This window comes from Podarcis filfolensis (assembly GCF_964270895.1).
Source record: "Podarcis filfolensis genome assembly, chromosome: 1".
NCBI classification, from domain to species: domain Eukaryota; kingdom Metazoa; phylum Chordata; class Lepidosauria; order Squamata; family Lacertidae; genus Podarcis; species Podarcis filfolensis.
The window spans coordinates 69,606,513-69,629,305 of record NC_139604.1 but is presented as its reverse complement, the minus strand read 5'-3'; the positions used below and the strand labels follow the sequence as shown (position 1 = coordinate 69,629,305).

Sequence of the window (22,793 nt, the reverse complement as noted above, 5' to 3'; positions counted from 1 at the left end):
TGTTTTGCCTTTCATACATACATTTTTGCCCCTCTCCCGAACCTTCTTCTGCAATGTAGGGCTCTGCTTTGAAATACATATATTGTGCTTCTCCCCTGCTCTTCCCACTTTCATCATATTCACTGTCAGTTCCAGAATCCTCTTCAGCTGTATCCCATGTTTCTTTCTTCCCTTCGTTGGCTTTCGATCTCCGGCTGCTTGTTATACTGTGTGAGTCAAGTCCATTGGCCAAGGGTATAGCAGCGCTGTCTACATTGCACAATGTGTCACTACTGTGACTGGAACTAAGAATATCACTGTCCACCGAACTTGTACTCCTGTCATTATTCACATCAGAATCTGAACGCTCCTCTGACTGGAAATTATCTGGATCAGAAACCTGTATTTGGTTTTCAAGTTCTCGGTTTTCTGCTGATACTGATGAGTCTACCTCATTTGAAGGAGATTCAATGTTTTCAAAGTCACTTGCCTCTGTGCTCTTGCTACTGTCTCCATTATCCCCTTCTTGCTGCTGTTGCTGTAGAGATAAGGTTTTAAGTTTTTCAGTGCTTTCTTCTAGGATAGCTTCTACTGATTTCATATTACCTAGAGGTCCTTTCACTCTTTCACATATTTCATCTAGATTTCCAGAGTCTCCACTGGCTTTCTGTAAAACTGTCCGCCTGAACTGTGATCCAGGAGATTGTTCTGGTAATGAAACGTACAGTCTGATTGTATTTGCATGCCGATCTAGGAGTTTCCATAACTGTGAATCTGTAAATGCCAGTTGTCGATCCTGAGACTCTGAACTTTCAATAAATACCTAAAATAAAGAGATGAAATGAAGAAGAAAAATTCTGTTTCATAAGGAATTTATGTACAGAGCACTCAGATATGGAAATACACAAAGGATGCTTCTGTCAATTAAGTTATTCTTACAGGACAGGTCTATGGTCTTAGCCAATACTGCTGAAATCTAGACAATGGTTATTCTTTGGAAGCCACCCCATCTCATTTTGTTTTCATATGCCATTTGAGACATAGGTTTTTTAAAAACATGTTGACATACAGTGGGTTTAAGAAACAACATTAGCACTTCCCAAGACAAAACTAATTTAACATAAAATCTTACTTTATTGCTCCTAAAAAAGCCTTCAGCTTTAAGTGTTTTGTTAGCCACACCAAGGAGACGCAAATCATTGTAGCAACGTTCCAGCACAACCCGCATTGTTTCAGCTGGCAAATGTACAGTCTAAGGAGGACAAAAGAAATAAGATACTGTTAATCATTTTTTGCAAGCTGACTATAAAAAGATAATCTGCATATAATTTCTTTTCAGGGTACATTTTATACAATATAGATATTGCTATATCTTTGTTGTTGTTGTTTAGTCGTTTAGTCGTGTCCTACTCTTTGTGACCCCATGGACCAAAGCACGCTATATCTTTATAAAACACAAATGCCATGCAAGAGTGAACTTTGCAATAACACAAGATGATGCAATTGATTTACCTTTGAAATGAGATGCTTAAATTCCGTAACTGTCTGGTTCAAATAAGCACGGACACTAATTGGAGGAACCACAGTTTCTTGCTTTAGGTCAACAACATGAACTTTTACCATGACTTCTATCAAAATAAGAAAATAAATTATCACACACGAAGACACATTACATGAAAAGAAGAAAGGTCATCATTTCAACAGCTGCAGCCATTTAGTAGATAAATTAATATCTCTTCAGAGAAAGCACATAGCATAATTGTATAAAATGATTTCAGAAGACTGATTCAAAGATCCCTCAGTTTAGCTGAATTAAGCATGTTTATTGAAGGAATTAAAGATACACAGGGAATCTTTAAGAAATATTACTTACCACCAGGTTTGTAACACTGGAAAGCTTGGTCAGGTCGCCTCGTTTCCAGGAGTAGATCAAACATGTATGTTGATTTAACACCTCCAAGCAAGATTCCCATTGGAGTGTCCTCTTCTCCTTCATATGATCGCTCCAAATAGTCGTGGAACTCATCATATTTAACAAGACGACAGCAATCCAGGGGAACCGCTTCTTCTAAATCCATTATCTAAATGCAAAGAGGAAGAATAATTCCTTGAAATTCTGCTTGCTAATTCTGAGCAAGCATTCAGTCAAAACTGGAGTAAAAGGGAACTATTATTTCAAGTTTTACAATTTGATCAACTGGTTCTAGCCACCTTGAGTTTAAGAAAATATGAGAAATAAATATAACGTTAAGAGGTGTTTGCATGCTCAGTCTAGACATGTCAAGATTCCCCTCAGCCCTACTAAAAAGTGGACCAGGAAAATTCTACTTTCAGTATTGTTACTGTGTAATAAAGACTGAGCTAATTAGTTAAGGTTTACCATGAATACGTGGATTTATATCCAGTGTATAAATTACAATCTGAAATACATTATACTGCACCTTATAGGCTATCTCGACAGCTTCCTTCAGAGTCTTGTCCTTGTGAACTTCTAGTTTATTCTCCATCATTATTTGTTTCACAGGATGCAAACAGAACAATTTTATCTGTATAGTCATAAACAAAAGGATCAAGTCAAATAGATTTGAATACATTTGATAGGTATGATCTATGAAATTATAAAAATGCAGTGGTAGTATGTAGCAACGTTTAGAGAAATATGCTCTATGCACAACCATTTTGAGCAGAAGGTGGGTTCACAAAGGGAAGATGGGGGGAGTTGAAGAAAAGCATGCAGGCATATAGCTTGTTCTTAGCTTAATAAAACTATGGGTTACTAGAACTCTTAACTGGGCAATTGTCAGACAAGGCAATTAATGAAAATTTAGATCTACTGTACTTGGGCAAACTAGGTCCCTAGAAATCTATAGTGTAACAGTAATTTGTTAGCACAGTGTCAAGTGAGAACATGCAGACAATTCAGGTATCAATGACCTCTGATGTAACTGATCTGCATATATTACACCTCTTTTGTGGAGACAAATACTACAGGATACAGAAAGTCATCTCTTCACATTAAAAGGGAACTTCTGGTTAGAGTTAAAAACTCCCGTAACAGTGCGTGTTTCTTGCAAACTGAAGAGATGCATTTATTCACACTCATGAATTCTGTAATATTTTCATGCAAATAAAAAAAATACTCATTTTGGCTCTACAAAAGAATTTCTGTGAAACTACTGGAATTTGTAGATTAATTTATTTTTCTTTAATGAAAAAACACTGCTTAGTTAGAAACATGCATTCAATTTCAATGGGAATTGAAGTGAAAAAGCAGAGGAAAAAAGCACCAAGAATCTAGATCATAACCTTTTGACAACAGATTAAATAATAGCTCAACCATCCCCACAAAACCCAACTTCAAAATATTGTAAAAGTACGATATATTTGGATTAGCACTAAATCCTTGCTATTTTCAACAAATGGCTGCCTATTTGCTGCAAATTTAGCTTTTCTTTGCTTGCCTTCTGCCTTAAATCTCATAAAATGAGTTAACAAGGCTATTGAGAGACAAATGCCCACGTTTCTTTCTCTCCATTAACAGTTTGTATTGTTGCTGATCTCCATTTTTTCAAAGAAAATTATTGCTGCCTATCAACTATATGATACCTATTTTATATTGTAAACTGCCCTGTGATTCTCAGATGAAGGGTGGTATAGAAATTTAATTAATACATAAATAATACTTAATATTGCTCTATAACTTAATCATCTTTATAGTTTAAAAGAAGAAAATCACATGAGCTGATGGGAGTAGCAGCCCAACAACATCTGGAGAGCCCTAGGTTGGTGATGGCTGTCTTAATTTGGGATTGAGTCTTGACTGATTTCCAAGGGGGGGGGTCAATGCACAATCCTACCACAAATTCTATTGTGAAAGCACAAATTCTATTGAGATGAAACATGTCAGAACAAACCTTGCAAGTATTGCGCTCTATTTCACGTTGTCTCTTTTCTTGTTCTTCCAACTCCTTTTCTTTTTCTACGAGTCTTTTAATGTGCTCTGGATATTCAGTCACTTCTAGGAACTCTAACAATGCAAATAGCCAAAAGTTCAAATGAGCTACTCTTTCAGAACGTTCAGTACTTTGCTTATTCTTCATCTAAAATAGAGACCTTACATAACTGCTTCCAGGCAGCCTATCATATAAACAGTACTGACACATATCCCATTAGCCTTAGCAGCAGAGCTGCATCAAGCGCCTTCAAGACCATCTCAAGGCCAACAGCAGAAACACCATACCTTTAAATTCACTATGTAATTTTATCTGTTGTACTGTTTTAACATTTTACCACAACATGCCCTGACTTGCATTTTAAAAGTATTTGTGTAAGTGGAGACACGGGTTTTGTGAAGTTTTGTTTTGTGTTATTTAAAAAGTATTTAGCTTGACATACATCATTTAGGAAACTTAGTAAACAAAAAAAGGAGAGGGTGTGAATTAATTTTTATTTTAAAAGGAACAGTTGTCTTTACTCATTTCTCCAGTTTTATTTGTTGTGAAATATGAAACTATATTTATGAAAACCACCACTTACTTGCATTCCTCGTTGTATCCTTCAGTCTATATATAAGCATGTATGCGTTTGTAGAGCTGTTGGGAAAATTTCAGTGTCAGTATCTATTGTGGATGTGGAAAAAACCACACCTGCACACAATATCTAAACTAAATGTGTACAAACATATCTAAGTCTTAAAAACACAAACACTTTTTACAATTAGCATAGACGAGCTCAAGACCTAGCAATAAAAACCCCCACCTCTTTGATTAGGCTAGAGACTACCTAGGGGTGAAATCAAAGTATTTTGAGGGAGGAGAGACGAAGATTTGTGTCTCCTCCCTCAAAATACTTTGATTTCACCCCTAGGTAGTCAACAGAACATACTGAGAAACCTTTTATCCATAACTCTGAATATAATTATATTAATTCAGAAAATTCAGTTGTACTATACAAGGTTTATAGTTTATTTAAACTTTCCTAACCTTGCAAAAGCACTGGAATAATATCCTCTGCTTCCAGATGTTCCGCCATAAGTTTTCTTAATGTCTTCATGAGTTATCTAGGGGAAAAGATGGCACATAATTTTCCTTATTAATTACTTCATCAGCTACAGTAGCATATCTAAGCTGCAATATTAATTATGGGCTACACTACAGGGCTGATATAAGCTATTCTCTCCACTTTAGCCCAACCCCCATCTAATGTCTCTAGGCAAATGCTGCAATGTTGTGGCAAGTCCGCACAGACCCTAACCTGCAGCATGTGGAATAAACTACAGGACTATCTTAAGCCAGTCTGCCACAGTCCTTTCCAACCTGCAATATAGAGAATTAACTGCATTTGCTTTGGAATTTGAACGGTTTTTTGAACTGCAGTCTTCATGATTCCCTACCCCAAGCCTGTCAATATGTCCCACTAGCTTACGGGTGGTGCCATTATAGTTACATGAGAGCAGGCACTATGTCTCAGAGACTGGAAACCGAATATAAGACAATGAACTTACCTTGCTAACATGTTGATCATTGAAGCTGTACCATTGATCATCAGTGAATGATTTTATGCATGCATAGTAATGGCCTCCAGCTGCACTTCCCGAATGGACCATGACAGAAAACAGTTCATATAATAATGAATTCTGTGAGAAGGTAGAAACAAACATATTGTTCAAAAAAAGGCTACAATTAATTTTTTTGCAGGATTATATAAAATTAAATTTTAAGATTTGTTCAAGTTTGATAGTATCTTTCCTGATTAAAGCAACCATGCACTAAAAGGTTAGTACTAATACTTCAAATTTATTCCTTAGTAGCTACCACACCATTAAGTAACTCCTTTCAATGTTTAACCAACATCTATGAGTATCTAACAGAATACTTCTAGAACAGCACATTTCAAAAAATTGTAGAAAATTTTCAGATTATGATCCTGTCCTCTAACATAGTTATAATACCATCTAAAAACATTTTAACCATTTCTCTTCCTTCACCAATTTATTAGTATAGTAAACAGCATTCAATTGTGGTACTGACGCTGAAGACAGCTTATGAACCATTTCTAATATTTCACACACATTATTCCAGCCAGTTGTATACCACGTTTTCTGGACAGCAGCTAGTTTTTATATTGATTTAGGCAGTGGTGGAGCTTCATGCTCCGGCACCGGGGGGCAGAGAGCAGGCGGGGGTGGGGCTGGTGCGCATCCTAGGGGCGTGGCGCCCAGTGCCGGCGGGGGCTCCGCTGTGATGACACCCCAACGGGATCGCACTGCTGGGAGCAGTGCACTCCCCTTCCTCTGCCAGTGGATGTAGGGAAGCAGCCCCATCCTCATAGCAAACTGGTAACCTTTAGCCAATACTGCTGTTCCTCCTCCTTGCACTCACTATATGAAACAACTAATGGTCACATCTGAGGGAAGGAATTTTCCTAGATTGGGTAATGACTTTGCTATCTCCACATTATGTATATCATGTTTTATGTAGATATCATGAAGTTTAGTGCTGCCTTCTGATCCAAACACTACGATTTTGACTTGACCATACATTTTATTCTACAAACATTAGGCAGTCATGAAGCCGTAGTCATGTTTTCCTTCAGCATTTTCAACATCTGACAGGTCAGTTTTACACTGTAAGCTTGCAAAGGGATCTGGCATCAAATATCGAGTTTCAATCGAAGGAAGTAATAGTCCCGCTCTATTCTGCCTCGGTCAGACCACACTAGGAGTACTGTGTACTGGGCACAATTTAAGAAGGATATTGACAAGTTGGAATGTGTGCAGATGAGGGCGACCAAGATAATCAAGGGACTGGAAACCAAGACTTATGAGGAAAAGTTGAGGGAATTGGGTATGTTTAACCTGCTAAAGAGGAGACTGAGAGGAGATATGATAGCAATCTTCAAATATCTAAAGGCTGTCACGTGGAGCATGAAGCTCCTCTTCCAGAGGCTGGGACCCAAACCAATGGATTCAAGTGACAATAAAGGAGATTCCCACTAAACATCAGAAGAACTTTCCGACAGTAAGAGCTGTTCAGCAGTGGAAGAGACTCTCATGGGAGGTGGCAGCCTCTTCCTTCTTGGAGGTTTTTAACCAGAGGTTGGATGATCTAGTCAAGATGCCTCTACAATTCTAAATTCTGGAATATGTATTATTCATGGATAGCATAACAGAACTCTCTCAATAAGGCATACATTTTAAAAACATGATCAACTATTGGGTGGAGCAAATCACACATAGCCACTTTTACAAGGTACCTTTTCACTGGCAGCTTTTGAAATCCTTTCAGCAGCACTATTGCTTTCCAGACATATTCCTTCATCAACCCCATCATCATTTGAAAAATCATTGCTCATCTGATCACTGTGACAACTCCCTTCATTCTCTGCGCCACTGTCAGTGCAGCTTTCTGTTTGAGGAGACTTCTTAAAAATAAGTAACCAGAAGCAGTTTAGAAAATATTAAGGACCTGTACATCTGATGAACTTTGTAATGCTCGTGCTGTACTCTTGAATACTACAAAAACATTTGACACATTCCTTAAGATTTCTTATGCTTCAACATAAAGAGTTCCATAGACCCAATCTAGTTCAAAGTACTAGGATTCAAAGTTCAAAGTACAAATGTGGATTCCCAAGGACTCAGAAACCCCCAAATATGCATGAACAGAGGCAGGGGAAATAGGTTTGACTGCCTATCCTCATTCCTTGGACTACCTGCATACATGTGTACATGTAGGGGCAAGGGAAAATAGGGCATTATAGATGCCCATGGGAACCCTCTGCGCATGGTTTCATTGTCTGTTCACTGACCTCTGAACTGTTCAATTGTAACATAAAAGTTTAAAATAAGCTGTGGTCACACCTTAAGGAACAAATTTATCGTGGCATAAGCTTTCGCAGAACTGTGTCATAATAAATTTGTTAGCTGCTAAGATGTCGCTACACTTCATTGATTTTTCTACCCCCTTGGATAAAGACACAAGGCAAGACAATAATAGCCTTTTGCACAGGAGTCAGCAGAAGGCAGATCAACTCTGAGGACTCTGTACTCTACAGCAGACTGGGAAGGGTTTCTAGTTGTTTTGCAAGAGTAACAGTAACAGCTAAAAGGCTGCCCCCTTAAAAAAAAATCCCTGATGAAATGAAGAAATCTGGATTTTTGGCATGAAAGATTGATGAGCTGAAGTCTGATATTCAGGCCAGGAATTTTATTCTGTATGTGCTCAGGGTTCCTCTGTTCCTTTATTCAAACTATATTCCTACATCCATGGACCACTATTTTGCGTCTGGATCCTGTTGGTGGACCTCAAGGTAAAGCACAAAGCAGATTTAACTTCAGACAGCTCACCTCACTGGTTACAGCCAGTGGTGTCTCTTTGTAATCTAAGAGCTTCTGAGCCAGCGGAGGTAGCTTCTAGCAGAAGTGGGGGGGGGGAGCATTTTCTGCCATTTCCCCCTCCATCTTGCAGCCCCTCTGAGAATAATCTCCAGAGGGCTGGGAGAATCTTCCAGAACAAGAAGGTATTTGTTGGGGGGGGGCAGGGCAGGGTGGCAAATATCACTCTTCCACCAGTGAATCTCTTTGATGGACTAAACATGCAAGAAGTACCAACTTGGTTCCATAGTCAGGCCTAGATATATATGTTTAATGGGTGTTTTCATCTGGGATTGAAAATTTTAAAAACCAGGTATCACAGCAACAAGCCAGTGTTTAATGTTTAGCAAGAATTTCAAAAAGGGGAAAATGATATGTTTAGGGCTTGACACTGGGAATGGATTTCAAAATGATTTTTGTTTGATACTCAGGCCAACAAAACTACATTTGAGAGATAAAGATAATTCTTAAAACACAACCAGCATGCAGCTTGTTACCTCATCTTCAATGTCGATAAATGAACCCATGTCTAGCTCTTCTGGAAATGTCATACGGTCATTAAGTTTTATCCTGTGCATAGTGGTGTAATCAAAGTCAAATCTCTTTAGCTGCAAGGTCAGCAGATAGGGAAAATGCAAAAATCGCAAGCCCTGAAAAACAAAAGGCAAAAAAAAGAAAAAAGATATAAAGGCAATGATAAATATCAAGGATATATATCCAGTTAGTCCAGAGTTCTGTCAAAATGCATTTATTACCTTCCTTGCATCGCATTTCTTCTTGCACCGTTCACAGAAGTACTGATTGGGGCCATCAAGGATCTCAGGCTGAATGAAAGCATGTAAAGCTTCCTCCTAATCAAGTGGGGAGGAAAAGATAAGCAGCTGCTGAGACAGATAATGTGGAACTGTGCAACAAGCAAAAGTTCATTTAACAGGTGATTTAATATTTTAAAATAATCTCCATAAACAAATTAAAAAAGCAGCTACTGGGTTAGGGAGGAAAAAACTCAAGGGTAAACAACTTTTGCATTCTACCTTAGGTAAGCAGTCAAATCATGATCAATAACACATCACATTTTATTAACAAATTGATGGTTCCATCAGAATTAAGTTTTGTGAACAATCCAAGTCTGTTATCTTGCACATGACATTAAGCCACAGTGGCACAGTCAGCAGTTTCATGGCCTTACCCCCCCTGGTTTAAAGATGGCCTTGATCTTTCAGGAACAAGTGCAAAATTAAGCAGAGGACATATTTTAATTTAATTCTGCTCTGTCATTTCTTAAAGGTATGGTCATATTAATCTGAAATCTTAAGATTTCAGCTCTGCACATAGCTAGGTGTATATTAAGTCCCATTAAACAGAATATGTATATTTCAGTGTATCAACTGCCAAGAGCCTAACTTTATATCATTGTATGGCTATATGAGAGAGGTGGCTTATGCTTGCAATTTTTCAAACACAGATTAAAAAGCTCCCTATATGGAAAAATGTGTGTGAACTGTCAGGTATGAAAGCAGAATAAGAAATTCATTTTTCTGATAAGGCTAAAGCCACAGAGGCAGCTACCCAATGGAGTAGAATTTACTGAATTAATCTGTAGAACAGTGCTTTTTTTTCAGGGGTACTGAAGGGTACGCAGTACGAGCACCTCTTTTTTGTTGTTAAAAGTGTGGCACTTATTGTAACAACTTCACGGTGAGTACCTGCACCTCTTTTTCTAGAAAAAAAGCACTGCCATATACCATATCAAAAGAGAATATAACCTACATTTAAATTCTGCATAAAAGCAAAATATATCGAAACCCCAAATAATACAGAATGTTTAAATTGTTACTAAAACAAAAAAATTGAAAATAGGGGGAGATAAGATTTCGCAGTTCTAAGGACATAAAATCATTCTATCAGTTGTCTGAAATGGATTCCAAATCCCTTTCCCTGAGGCTGGAGGCTTTTGTCACAAAGGAGACTACTTTTCATGTCACATAGATTAGTCCCTTGTAGTAAACTTTTTTTTATTATTCTCTAATATTTCATGTTCCTTAGTAAAGGTTCTAATATCGGAATAAAGCTGATATTCAAAAATATAGTGAAGTAAATCCTCTGGTGGTGCTGCCCCAAGATGCATAATCAATTTTGGGCCAGTGTGCTGAAAAAAACTCTCCAGTTGAACAATTTATTCCATCTGCTCAAATGGAGTCAGGTACAACTTTCTCGTTTCAAAAAAACTTCAGATTTATTACAGGTTTCCCATTCTGCATGAACCACTGTTTTGGCAACATTTTGTCCCTGATAGTTTTGCAGTGTATCTACTATGGGTGTGATTAGATCATTCAATAAATCCTTATAAAAAGGTGCAACAAGTCATTGCTCAGCTTGGCTCGTTCCAGCTAGTTGGTACCCTATATCTGTGACTCATTAAGAAACAGAGTGTGGACTTTTCTGAGGATATGGAATGCTTAGATGTAGGCAACAGTGAAGCATGCCTCAGTACTTGACTCTTGGGTCTTGGTACCTGAAGAAATGCCTACTCCCACATACCATTGTATTTCATATGCTTTGTAGTTTTTTAATTGTTGTAAGTCACTCCAAGTAATAAAAATGTATAAATTTGACTATACATTAATGACCTCCTCCAAGGGCCTCTCCACAGTTTGAGGTAAGGCAAGTGGCAGCAAGGGACAGAGCATTTCCAGTTGCAGTGTCCTGTCCCTGGAGGTCCAGGAAAACTCCCTGGTGCCAAAAAGATGGCACTGCATTTTTTGCCAGTAGTCAAAGGCCTTTTTATTCTCCTGTGCTTTTAGTATGTTTTTACAAGGATCTTATTCTTTCAGTGGTTTGATTATATCTTTGTATTAGTAGGTTTATCACTATACACACACCACTCAGAAAATGACAGCTGAAGGGTGGTACAGAAATCCCTTAATAAAATAAGGTAATGTTTCTGGTTTGAGACATGTGTGACTACCTCACAAATGGTGCATGCACAATAGGTATGTTTTGAACATATCAACTGGAAGTCCTTAGCATAGGAAATTAAGAGAGATTCTTATTTTTTCTCAGTGCATTATTCCCCATTTCTCTCTTCTTCCCAATACTATGAATAATATTGGGGGGGGCGAATTATGAGTTGTATGAAACAACTTGTCAAAAATGCTGAGCATATGACCTGTTAGTTTCTATTTATGCCAGCTGAGTCTTTTATTCAAAAGTAACTAAAAATATTGAGACACAGAGCTTGAAAGCTGACAGAAGACTGGGCTCATGAATTCTAGAAGCACCTTCACTGGTGAAGGTAAAATCAGAAACACCATTTGTTATGTTGTAAAATGAGTAATTTAAAGGCAGATAAGGCAGAATTTTTAAAAGTTCTGAAAGTCACTTTCTCTCATGATCAACAGCTGTCCCCTGATTTCTAAATAAATAATAGGGGGCTTAATGGGAGAGAAAACTCACCAATTGCAAAATGGCTGGTACACAGCTTATAAGATTACTATCTAAAGCATGTTGTTTGATGGATCCCACTTTGGGAGGAGATCAAGGATATGGGAAGGTCTTCAAAAAGCCTCCAATTCATCCCTTCTCCCTCCATTTCTGAGAGCTCAGAGAAGCACTAAGAACAAACAGAACAAAGGTTTTACAGCCCCAGCTTTTCCACATGAACAAAAATTCTGTCATTGTTGATAGAGAATAACTCTTTAGAAAGGGACTGTTCTTCAAACCATAATGGGGAAGGGTAGGGGGAACTACTCTAATTGGCTCCTCTGCACCGTTGGTTTTTTGTTTGTTGTTTGTTTGAAAAATTGTACCTAAATATTGCAGAGTACAAGGAAGTATTTTTTTAATCCGTTATAAACGACAATCTTTGCATCAGAAGGCAATTACTATGAAGTGGATTACAGATTTTGCAGTTTTGACTCTATAAAATATAAATCAATCTGAAGCAAGCATGCGTATCACCTGTACAAAATATAGATTTTTAGACTACAACTATGACCTGCTAATAAGGCCATTCAGGGAACAATTGCTGACTAGAATGCTTAAGTAATCTGCACCAAAACAGCTGAGGTATTTTTTTCCAGCAACATCTTATTATGTGGGAAGCAATTAGTCAGATATAGAAATATGCAGCACAACAGAATGTGTTACATCTTTTTCATTAAAAAAAATGGCATGTGAATGATTGACAAAGTGGTTATGTAAAATTTATGTAGACTGTGTGATGTGCAAGTCAACAAGGAACCATACTATTATATAGATCCATATCTATAGATATAGATATATATACAGATATAAACAAAAACAAGTGATGCTCCTATGGATCTTCAAAACTTGAATGAAAAAAACTCATGAATGGTAATGCATTATTTAATGACTTTAGTGCTTACCAAAGAGGAAGTGATGCTCAAAGTAATTTTAATGGGATTTTTACAGATCAGTTTTTAAAAAATATGTGTTATATTTGACTGCTGTATATTTTACTTCTTTCTACAATTTTCTATAATTTGTATAATTACAGGAGGTTGGATTTGATGATCCTCAGGGTCCCTTTCCAACTCTACAGTTCTACGATTCTATGCTGCTTCTGCCTTATATGAATGAAACTGAAAAGTATTTTATAAATACTATTTCTACCAAAATGTCTCTATTAACTAGCATAAGTTGGTTTTCAATGTGGTTCTGAGTCAAGGAAAGTCAAGAAGAAATTATAGAAAAGTCAAACCATTTAAAATTTATTCTAGTAGTTAGATCCCATGTCATGGTTGGCCTCCAAAGGCTCCTTTCAAAGCAAGTTAGCTTTGGGGCCAAGAAAATGTTGATCAATAACATCATCCACTGAATAATTCACAGCAAAGTGTGTCTGTGACTGCATCCTTCCCTTCCCAGTGTTCCCCTAAATTTGCTTTAGAGTCTTGGTGGTGGTGGTGGTGGGGCTTTCAGAGCAGAACTTGAATTGCATGGGTAGAAGAGAGAGGTGATGTCCCATTGCAGAACCTAATGTGACACTAGATCACCCAAAGTACTTAATTTCTCATATCACTATCAAGGACAAGGAGATAGATTAATATTCGCAGGAAAAGCCAGAAGCTGTCTAGTCAAGGCTATTACTGTTGAATTAAATAGGATTTACTTCTAGGCTAGTGGGATAATATAATGTCCCAGATGTTTGATCTGGAGTTTGCTCCCGCTGGTGACAGAACTCAAGGTTTTATTCAATATGCTACTGATGGCAGAAAAAAGGGGGAAGAGAAATGTAACAAATTTCCTCTTCCTCCTGCAGTCACCTTTCATACTAACTGAGGGTCCCCAACCCTGCTATTCAGGGCAAAATCAACAAAAACCACCTACTCACCCATTTTGCCTGTGGAATTCCTTAGTTGGATAAGAAGCCTTCCAAGAATAGAAGGAACTTTACTGTTCATGGGAGGCAACATCCAACCCTATGTTCACTACACTTCAGCTGCTCTGAAATAAAAGGGACCACATACAACTAACAGGCTGCAGCTCAATATCCACTTACAGGAGAATAATGCCTGGGAAGTGGGCTTGCTTATGAGTAGAAATGTCTAGGATTGCACTGTTTTATCTGCATCCACTGACTTTCCACTTTCATGGAAGTTCCATTACTGCCAATATCTGCTTGTGTAAGATTACCAATACTTCTTTAAGTTTACCACTTTGAACTGTTGTGTTTCCTAACAATTTTGTTTTCTTGCAAACACATAGGCAAACAGCCTAACTTTTCTATAGAAATGCTTCCAGGTGCTTGTAACAAAATTCTGATTACTATTAATCTGCCATGTGAAGCATTAGAACACATCAGCCTTACTATAGTTACTGCCCTTAAAAACTCATACACCCCGCCCCAAACAGTAAGACAATTCACGTGTAAGGAATGACATCCAACGGTAAGATGAAGTAGGAGCAACAGACAGCCAATCCAGCCACCGAGTTAAATTCAAAGGATTATTTAAATTTAAAGGATGATGGTTTCCTATTGTAAAATTTAAGTTGCTAACAAAATTAGTTCTCTTTCAAAGATTACATATATCAATCTATCTGAAAAGTAGGGTAGATTCAGAAGTAGGGTGGAATGCATACTAGAGGCTAGAGGCTAGTATGAAGTGCTGTGCACAAAATATGGCATCTTAGTTTAGTTCTGGCTTGGTGGTGCAGCCTACCAGCTACAAATAGTGGTCCACTAGGAACTGTTTTTGCTGGGCACTTGGCACAACCCCCCCCCCCTCGGGTGATTTTCAACTGTCTGGAAAGTCACAAAGTATGATTAGTGAGCTTCTATCACCTTGCTGGTCTACAGTTTATGTAGAGCTGGCACAATGACATTTGTACTGAAGCAGTTTATAAGTAGTCTCATTTGCATCTTTCTTCCATGGTACCCAAAGTGGTGTGTGTAAGGTTTCTAGTCAGTCTCCCATCTGACCAGACACAAACCTGCTCAGCTTCAGCATGGTTGATGAAGGATGTGCCTTCAAGACAATGGCCTATTTTAATCTTAAACCACCACCTCAGCTTGGGAAATATGCTTTTGAAGAAGTCCTTTGGAAAGCTTGATTTGGACAAGGTCAAAATAGAACCTAGACTGTTCAGTAATGCCTACACAATGCCACTACCATGAAGCTAAGGAAGATGATTCTTTAGTATTTTTCATCCTAAACCCTTTTCTGATGTGTGAAGCTGTAAACTGCACTTAATCTTAAAACTAGATGGGATTGCAATATACTGAAAGTCTGTACAATATTAATGCAAATGCAAGAGTTCCATAACACAATTCTTAAATATGTTCTCCTCTATAAACAAACAGTAGCAGCACAAACTTCCCCTTTTAGCATTTTCTTCAGATTTGTATTTGGAACCTGCAAATCATTAGCTTAACCAACAGCAAATTACTGATTGTTTCATAAGGTTTGAGCAATTAATTTTTTTAAACTGCTCTTCTACATGGCCTTATATGGAATACAACAAAGCTCTTGTTGTTTCTTCAAACATTGAAGCTTTACTATAATGCAAAAGAAAACAAAATAGGAGACCAGAATAGTAAACTAAACTATTTCTTCAAGTTACAAACAGACATGGCAATTAAAGGTTGAAGCCCCAATAGCTGCCAGTTAAGAAATTTAATCTCTATTTTGATTTGCAGAGTCAGGAATAAACAGTTGGATATATCTTAAGCTTGTAATTTCTCTCAAAAATCCCATTTACCATAATGTTATTAGAAATTTCAAGTATAAATCCTTTGTAGTGTATAATGGCAACCACTGACAAGACAGACCTTTTCTTTTTGCCAGGAATTGACATGTTTTCTGTTACTTTTATTTAAAAAATGAGAGATCACTTACCTCTTGGCTAGAGTTCTTTGAAGGTAGTATCCTCCTTAGATTCCCTATTTTGGGTAGTGCCGCCTGTGGCAAGTCCCTCAGGAACTGACTAGCAAGATCTAAGAGTTTTACATTCCCTTCCACAAGCCCTATTAGTGCATGTGTTGATCCCATTATGTGATTGATATGACCTTTGAGCCCACTGCTTACTTATCTGTGGATCAATGGAGGATACTACCTTCAGAGAATTCCATTTAGAAACATGCGATTTTTTCCTTTCTCCAAAAGCAAGTATCCTCCATAGTTCCCAACTGCTAAAGACTAGACAGCTAAAATATTTTCTACCACCAAAATAGCCAACTTTGCAATACAATTCAGGAAAAAATATAAGAGAGCTTCACTAAGTGGAGCATCAACAGAGTTTCCAACACAATAGCTTTAGAAGAACCTCAACATATGATAAACTTGATTCTCATGTGCAGATATTCATGAAAGAAACAGATGTTGTTTCAACCAGACAGAATAAGAGTTGGTATCTATGCAACTTTCCAGTAGTTAATATTCATGCAAAATGCACATCCTGTGATAGTTAATTGACTTAATTTTTTATCTCCCACCTCAGAGAAAGCATTTAAGACAGTAGATCTTATTACAACATTTTTAAAAATACACTAGAGACAAGGGGAATAGGTGCCTGTTAATTAAAAAGATGACTTAATGGTGAGCTTAATACCAATCAAAATAGGGAGGCATTCAGAATAGTTCTATTTACTAGATAATGTCACATTTATAAGCCCTTAAGTTACCCAACACTCTGCAGTAAAACTGCTGGTGGGTGTGGAGCGATTCTGTTCCCGGCCCCTATGTATGTTGGCAACTCACACATAATCATGCTCCGCCCTGCCCCCATGCCCTCTTCCAGGTCCAAAAGGACCCACACATTGGCAATCACACATCAATTGGACATACTTAAAATGGCTGCTGCCTGTATATACTAAATAGCATGATAAATTTAACAATACATGAAAATGGCTAGAACTAAACAAACAATTTTCAGCTGTTTGGTTCAGTTGTTCTGGGGTGGGCAGAAAGCATTTATGGTTCACTGGCCAGAGTGTTAAGAAAGAGGAAGAAGTTTTCCTTCTTGTTTCATCTCCCAGAATAGTGTTCCATCAGAGCAAGAAGGCAAAGCTTTCACAAATGTGCTCCCACCAAGGAGTGGGAGAGGAGCAGCTTCTCCTACACTAGCGCTATGCTAGGGAGCAAAAGCGCTGCCAAGTAAGCAGGTACACTGCTTGTTTGCTCCTCCCACTGCTAAGTGTGTGTGTGCAAACACTTTCATGTGGCCTTCAGAGTAGGGGATGGCAAACCCTTAATGTGGTCTTTGAACTGGAAAAGCTTAGTCAAACCAGTTAATTTTTATTATGTCCAGCATATTATTATACTTCTGTTCAAAACAAATGTATATGCAAATGTATATGCAAAATCTATTCATTTATATTATCAAATGTGATGGGGTCACCTGAATCACCTACCACACCATAAGGAAGGATTTTGTAGAATAAATACCTGAAGATATCCTACCTACTTGGCCTATTTTCTCATGACTCCTCTTATTGCTGTTCATGTTCTCTGCTTCGGATTATCCCCTCACAACATGCAAACACACCCACACACAGCACACATGGAAATCTAAATTAGAATTCCATACACATTCCCTTTGCATATATGACACCTCTCACTAGTTTAAGGAGAACTACACCAAAAATATGGCTCACGCCATCTCTTATTCCTCATTTCAAAAAGTTTTCCTTTCTGCAGTAAAACGAGAAACTCCTGTTGCCACCACAAGCAGTTGCTCTATTTTTATTACAATTGTCAACAACATTAACACTTTTTAGATATTAATAAAACAAACACCTATCAACATACCAAAACAGAACTAACACTAAATCCCAAAAGCATTACAAAAAAGAGCATAATAATATTACGGTAACCATTAAATCACTTAGCTGAACTTCCCTCTTAAACATGCACCAGTAGGACTCATTGAAGGGTCAAAAAAACTTCTAGAACTTGCTAGCTGGTTTACTGCACAAAGACGGACAACCCAAGATGGAGTATCTAGGATGATACTTACCTTTCAAGAAAGTGATACCACTGTTGCATTATGTATGTAATGTGTGCATAGATGCATTAGCATTCAGGTGAGCAGTACACACCACGCTTGCAAAAGCCTGGTTGGAGCCATAGGGCCGAATGACCAACGGAATATCCAGGTATGTGTCAATCCTCCAACTCTCATAGCCGCATTCCAGACATCTTACATAGTCCTTCAGCTTGCCTTGATAGAGCTGATTTATGAGATCAGCCTGCAATTGAGAAAGAATTTAAATATTTCAGCAAAGCCAAAGGGAGACAAACAAGATATTATCTTGCTTTATACAATATTCATTCCTGTGGCATTTAAAGGTATTCATATTGAAATGCACAAGTAACACTTTACAGGGATAAGACAGAAGTTCACAGTGTGTGAAATCTGCCAATACCTTTTGTATCTGTCAAGTAAGAGTGTTCTTTTACTAAAAAGCAGAGCATACTCTCATTTCCATCTAATTTTATTACAATACACTGGTTATTCATCAAAACAGAAAATAAACCTACTCACAAAGCTCAGGGCAGGTAAAATGTTTTCTTTCTCCAATTAGTCTTAATAGCATCTGATTTGGCTCAGAATTATTTCTTCTCTAGCTAAATCTAAGAGCATGACTTTCACCATACCATCTCAATGTCTTTGCCGAAGTTAGCATTTGAAATGTGGTCCAACGCAACATTATCTACTTAATCCATTCTAGCTAATATTTCTAGTTCAAGTAGCATGATATTCCTCTTTATTCCATTTTTTTTAAGAAGAGCCAAAACTGTTACCTGTTCTGTTTGTTTCCATTTTTGTTCCAAAGCATCAAACATGACTCTACAGAGTTCCTGGACATCATGCTGCTGCCAGGCTGTTGGAAAATAAAAGTGACCTTATTGTGTCGGCTTAGGCAGACATCTACCTACAGAATGTTGTTAACCTGGTTTACACGCACACACACGCACACCCCACAATTAATTTGGGCAGAACCTTTTATGTAATATCAAGGCAGACCTAGATAGGTGGATTCCCTTCACAGTAAACTTATTCTGTTTAGGATTCTGCTAGCTTTGGGGTCAAAGGGTACTAGCAGACAAAGTCATACTCAGAGCAGACTCACTGAAAGCAGCCAACTTATTAGCTACAATCATGACTAACGTTAAGTGCACTGATTTTGTTGGGTCTACTTGGAGTACAGCTTAGCAGGATATTATCACTCAATTTCTCCCATGTGCAACACTTGGCTAAAAACTAACCATTCTTTCCAAGCATGTTCATATTTTCGAAAAAACCACTGGACATTTACAACAGGAGTTTGGGGGTCCCTAAAACCTCTGGAGCAGACTCGAGATGCATGAGGGGCTGCACAAGAAAAGAAGGGCAGTTCTGCGGCACAAATGTCTCTTGCGCAAGTACAACAGCAGTGTTTGATACAGACCTAACACTGCAGAACATACACTTTGGACTTTAACAATACTAAAAAGAGCTGTAAGTTCTGCTTCTAACACACCTTTTATTTTAGCCTCAATAATTTATTTTAGTTCATAGTTCAAAAATAGAGTTTCTAGGAGATAAAAAGCAATGAGGCACTGAACACATAAAGTTTACTTCTGTGAATTCATTGTAACAATTCAAAATTGCAAATAGGAATTCATGTTTGCATGGAACAAAAAATAAAAGAAATACAGTAGTCACCAACACCCCCTCTGCCTACTAGATAATGCAGATACTGCGTAAAATGAAACATTGTCCAGCCACCATCAGAATGGATGCTGTCGGCAGAATGAATTCCTACCCCCCGCCCCGTCCCTGCAGCTCCTCTGCACCCATCAAAGCAAATCTGGGGGGAATATGTCGGCTGCAGGGGGGGGACGTGGAAAGGGAAGTCCACTCATACAATATTAGACTTCACCTACTGAAAACAAGGTTTAAATTTATCCAAGAATCATTATAAAGTAGCTTGACTTTCTTCTGCTATCCCTGGAAGCATCTAGGTGATTACCATGGTCACCAAGATTCGGTCACCAAGATTCTGGACTAGATAATCCAGCATGTGTTCTTAAACAATGTTTGTAAAAACAGTACAAAAGCTTGCAATGCCTATATCTTTTAGAGCATTCTCCATTCCTGAGAAAGTTGTATCACTTTTTAAAAAAAAAATCCCGCACCTCAGAAGATTAATGTACTCTCTGGGATTCTTTCTATGGAACAAATCCACATTCAACACAGAATGTCAGTTTATATCTAGCCTAACAATTACACTAAATTTAACCAAGCAATTTGTCTTAATTACCCTCACTACTATCCCATCCAAAGCTTCGTGTAACATCTGTTGTTTCAATTGCTCTCTTTTTGCTGGTCTGTAATAAAACAAATAGCCTTTGAAGCTGGTAAGGGATGCTGGTCACTGGATCTTCTTCAGATTCTTCAAATTCCCATCTATTAACAAAAAGGAGGGGTCTTAGTAGGATCAGGCAATTAAGTTACAACACATTTAAAAGAGATGCCTTCTTAATGTACATTTTTAGATAGAGATCTTCCTTGGATGACAAGCTGATGTAAAATTGCTGTTCAAGGTGCAAATATGGAAAACCCGAAATCCTAATTCATATGCTTAGCATAGTCTAATATAGAACATAAAAACAACTTTTAAGAAAACATGCACAACAATTCTTCAGCATTTAATGTTTTCATCAGACCACTTTCTATAAAGAAGCATTATGAAACATTGCACACTTTTTTTATAAAACAGTTGTTTTCCAAAAACACTGGTACCTCGGTTTTCTAATATAATCCATTCCGGAAGACCGTTTAAATTCAGAAACGTTCGAAAACTGAAAACTCAATATGGAAAACTCAATATGGAAGGCACATGGCATGTTTAACTTCCGAGGCGTGTTTGAAAACCGAAGCATTTACTTCTGGGTTTACAGCATTTGAAAACTGAAATGTTCATCAAAGAAGAGATTTGAAAACCAAGGTACCACTGTATACCCATTAGAAAATGAAACTAATAAAATCACAAAATGTGAACTCTCATGAATTCTTGCAAATACTGTTAAAGGATTAAACACTGCTTAAAACAAGAGTGGGGAAAGGGAGTCCCATTAGTGAGTGGAATCCTGACCTCTGCAGTCATAGAACCTTAGGCCATTTTGAGAGGTAAGCAAAGCCTCCCACCTGTCAATCACCTGACATCAAGGGTAAGGCTTAAGTCAGCCTACAGAGGAAGATCCTTTGCATTGCCAGCTTCAATCAAAGCCAGAATGCAAGGAGTTATTTATGCTTATCGCCAAATGTGGGGAAGTTGGCTGTGATTTGGGGGTGAATGGCCTAGCAGGCCAAATTGGGACGTGCCAAGTTTATTTAATGTTGCAGGTCAGAGGCTCCCCACCCCTGGCCTAGAATTTACAGAGACACACTGAACCATACAGTGGGTAAAAGTTTATACATTGCTCCTTAACTACTCTATTCCGAACTTAAAAATGGAAAGCGTAATGCTGGTGGTCAACAAAAGAGGTTTAAAGACTGTCTCAAGGCAAATCTTAAAAAGTGTCGTATAAACACTGACATCTGGGGAACACTGGCCTGTGAGTGCTCCAGTTGGAGAACAGCCTTTACCAAAGGTGTCATGGACTTTGACAAACTCGAACTCAGGACGCAAGGGAGACACGTGCTAAGAGGAAGGCATGCTTGGCAAAACCACACCGTGATCAACTCCTACCCAGAAACCAATGTCCCCACTGTGGAAGGACGTGTGGATCCAGAACAGGCCTCCACAGTCACTTACGGAATCATTGTTAAAACCATGTTTATGGAAGACAATCTTACTTGGCTACGAGTGATCGTCAAAGAAGAAGAAGACGATTTTTTATCTACGCTATGAAACATGGTATTAGCTACAAATCACTTTTTCTACTACTAGTACTATGAACAAGCTCTCAAGTGCTTGAGCACAGAAAAATGAGCATTCTGCATCCTGTGCGCCTCCCTGCTTAAACAAAAATCTCATGACATCTCTTGGAACATCAAATTTGATTTTATCCAAGGTTTATTACCAGAGAATAATGCTCCTTCTAAGAATCTATTGTTATTTCTGATAACTCCAACTTTTAAAACTGCAGGTCTATTCTGAAAGTATGTTCCAATACTAATGGCCAGTTGTCTAAAAAAAGTTCTTGCTCCTACTGTGTTGCAGAGGGAGCTAGTCATGACACTTCAAATAGAAGAAGTTATTATAGGAGCATGAATGTACTCTAACCCTGTTACATTATGTGCTCTCATGGGGGGAAAATCAGAAAGAGCCCACTACTGTTTTACCTAGAAGGAGGATTTCAAGTATAGGTTAAGTATAACTAAAGTTTAATAATTTCTTAGAATGATTTTCAGAAAAATACATGCTTTGGGAGGGGAAAATCTTGTCCAACACACACACAGTCAATTTTTTTTCTTAATACACATTTTCGTAACTGGCAAAAGTAATGCTGCATGAAAACTATCACAAAAACTTACATTTCAGAAAACTGCAACATTAGAACATCTCTGAAACCTATGACATTAAAATATTTTTGATATCATGCACTTACCTATATAATGCATTTCTAAATTCAGGAGTCATGAAAAGGGTTTGCAGAAGGCTGTTCAAATAGCAAGTCATTGCTTGATTTACTAAACCTACATAGCCTTAAAAAAAGGGGGGGGAGGACATGGTTAGCAGCCAGGCTAGCACCCAAAAGTAATAGAGTAACATTTCTTGTTCAACAGGTTAACAGTTATTCTAATAATTTCAATGAAATTTGGAACAGACATTGCTTTTCCTATTGCGACCATTGTAAGTCTACCACTAATCCAAAGGCCTGCTAGACTATCAGAATGCAAGAATAGTTTCCTTGAAATTTATGAACTGGGGAAAGTAATAATGGCCATGGGTTTAGATTCTAAGTAGCTGTGAACAGAATAGTCCTCC

The 22,793-nt window shown here is 37.9% G+C and overlaps 1 protein-coding gene across 4 annotated transcripts in view; it reads right to left on the bottom strand.

The window, feature by feature from the left end:
• USP47 (ubiquitin specific peptidase 47) overlaps positions 1-22,793 on the bottom strand; it is a 46,476-nt gene that overhangs the window by 9,379 nt on the left and 14,304 nt on the right. For 2 of the 4 annotated variants that reach the window (XM_083597656.1, XM_083597658.1), the window contains 16 exons: positions 22,414-22,510; positions 20,121-20,266; positions 18,619-18,698; positions 17,913-18,062; positions 9,109-9,204; positions 8,851-9,003; positions 7,234-7,401; positions 5,483-5,614; positions 4,962-5,038; positions 4,516-4,571; positions 3,894-4,006; positions 2,421-2,525; positions 1,853-2,060; positions 1,492-1,607; positions 1,112-1,231; positions 22-802 (listed from right to left, as the gene is read on the bottom strand). In XM_083597656.1, the coding sequence (XP_083453782.1) occupies positions 22-802; positions 1,112-1,231; positions 1,492-1,607; positions 1,853-2,060; positions 2,421-2,525; positions 3,894-4,006; positions 4,516-4,571; positions 4,962-5,038; positions 5,483-5,614; positions 7,234-7,401; positions 8,851-9,003; positions 9,109-9,204; positions 17,913-18,062; positions 18,619-18,698; positions 20,121-20,266; positions 22,414-22,510 (2,598 nt within the window). The remainder of the gene's footprint in view (positions 1-21; positions 803-1,111; positions 1,232-1,491; positions 1,608-1,852; positions 2,061-2,420; positions 2,526-3,893; positions 4,007-4,515; positions 4,572-4,961; positions 5,039-5,482; positions 5,615-7,233; positions 7,402-8,850; positions 9,004-9,108; positions 9,205-17,912; positions 18,063-18,618; positions 18,699-20,120; positions 20,267-22,413; positions 22,511-22,793) is intronic. The other 2 variants (XM_083597657.1, XM_083597659.1) reach the window with 1 other exon arrangement.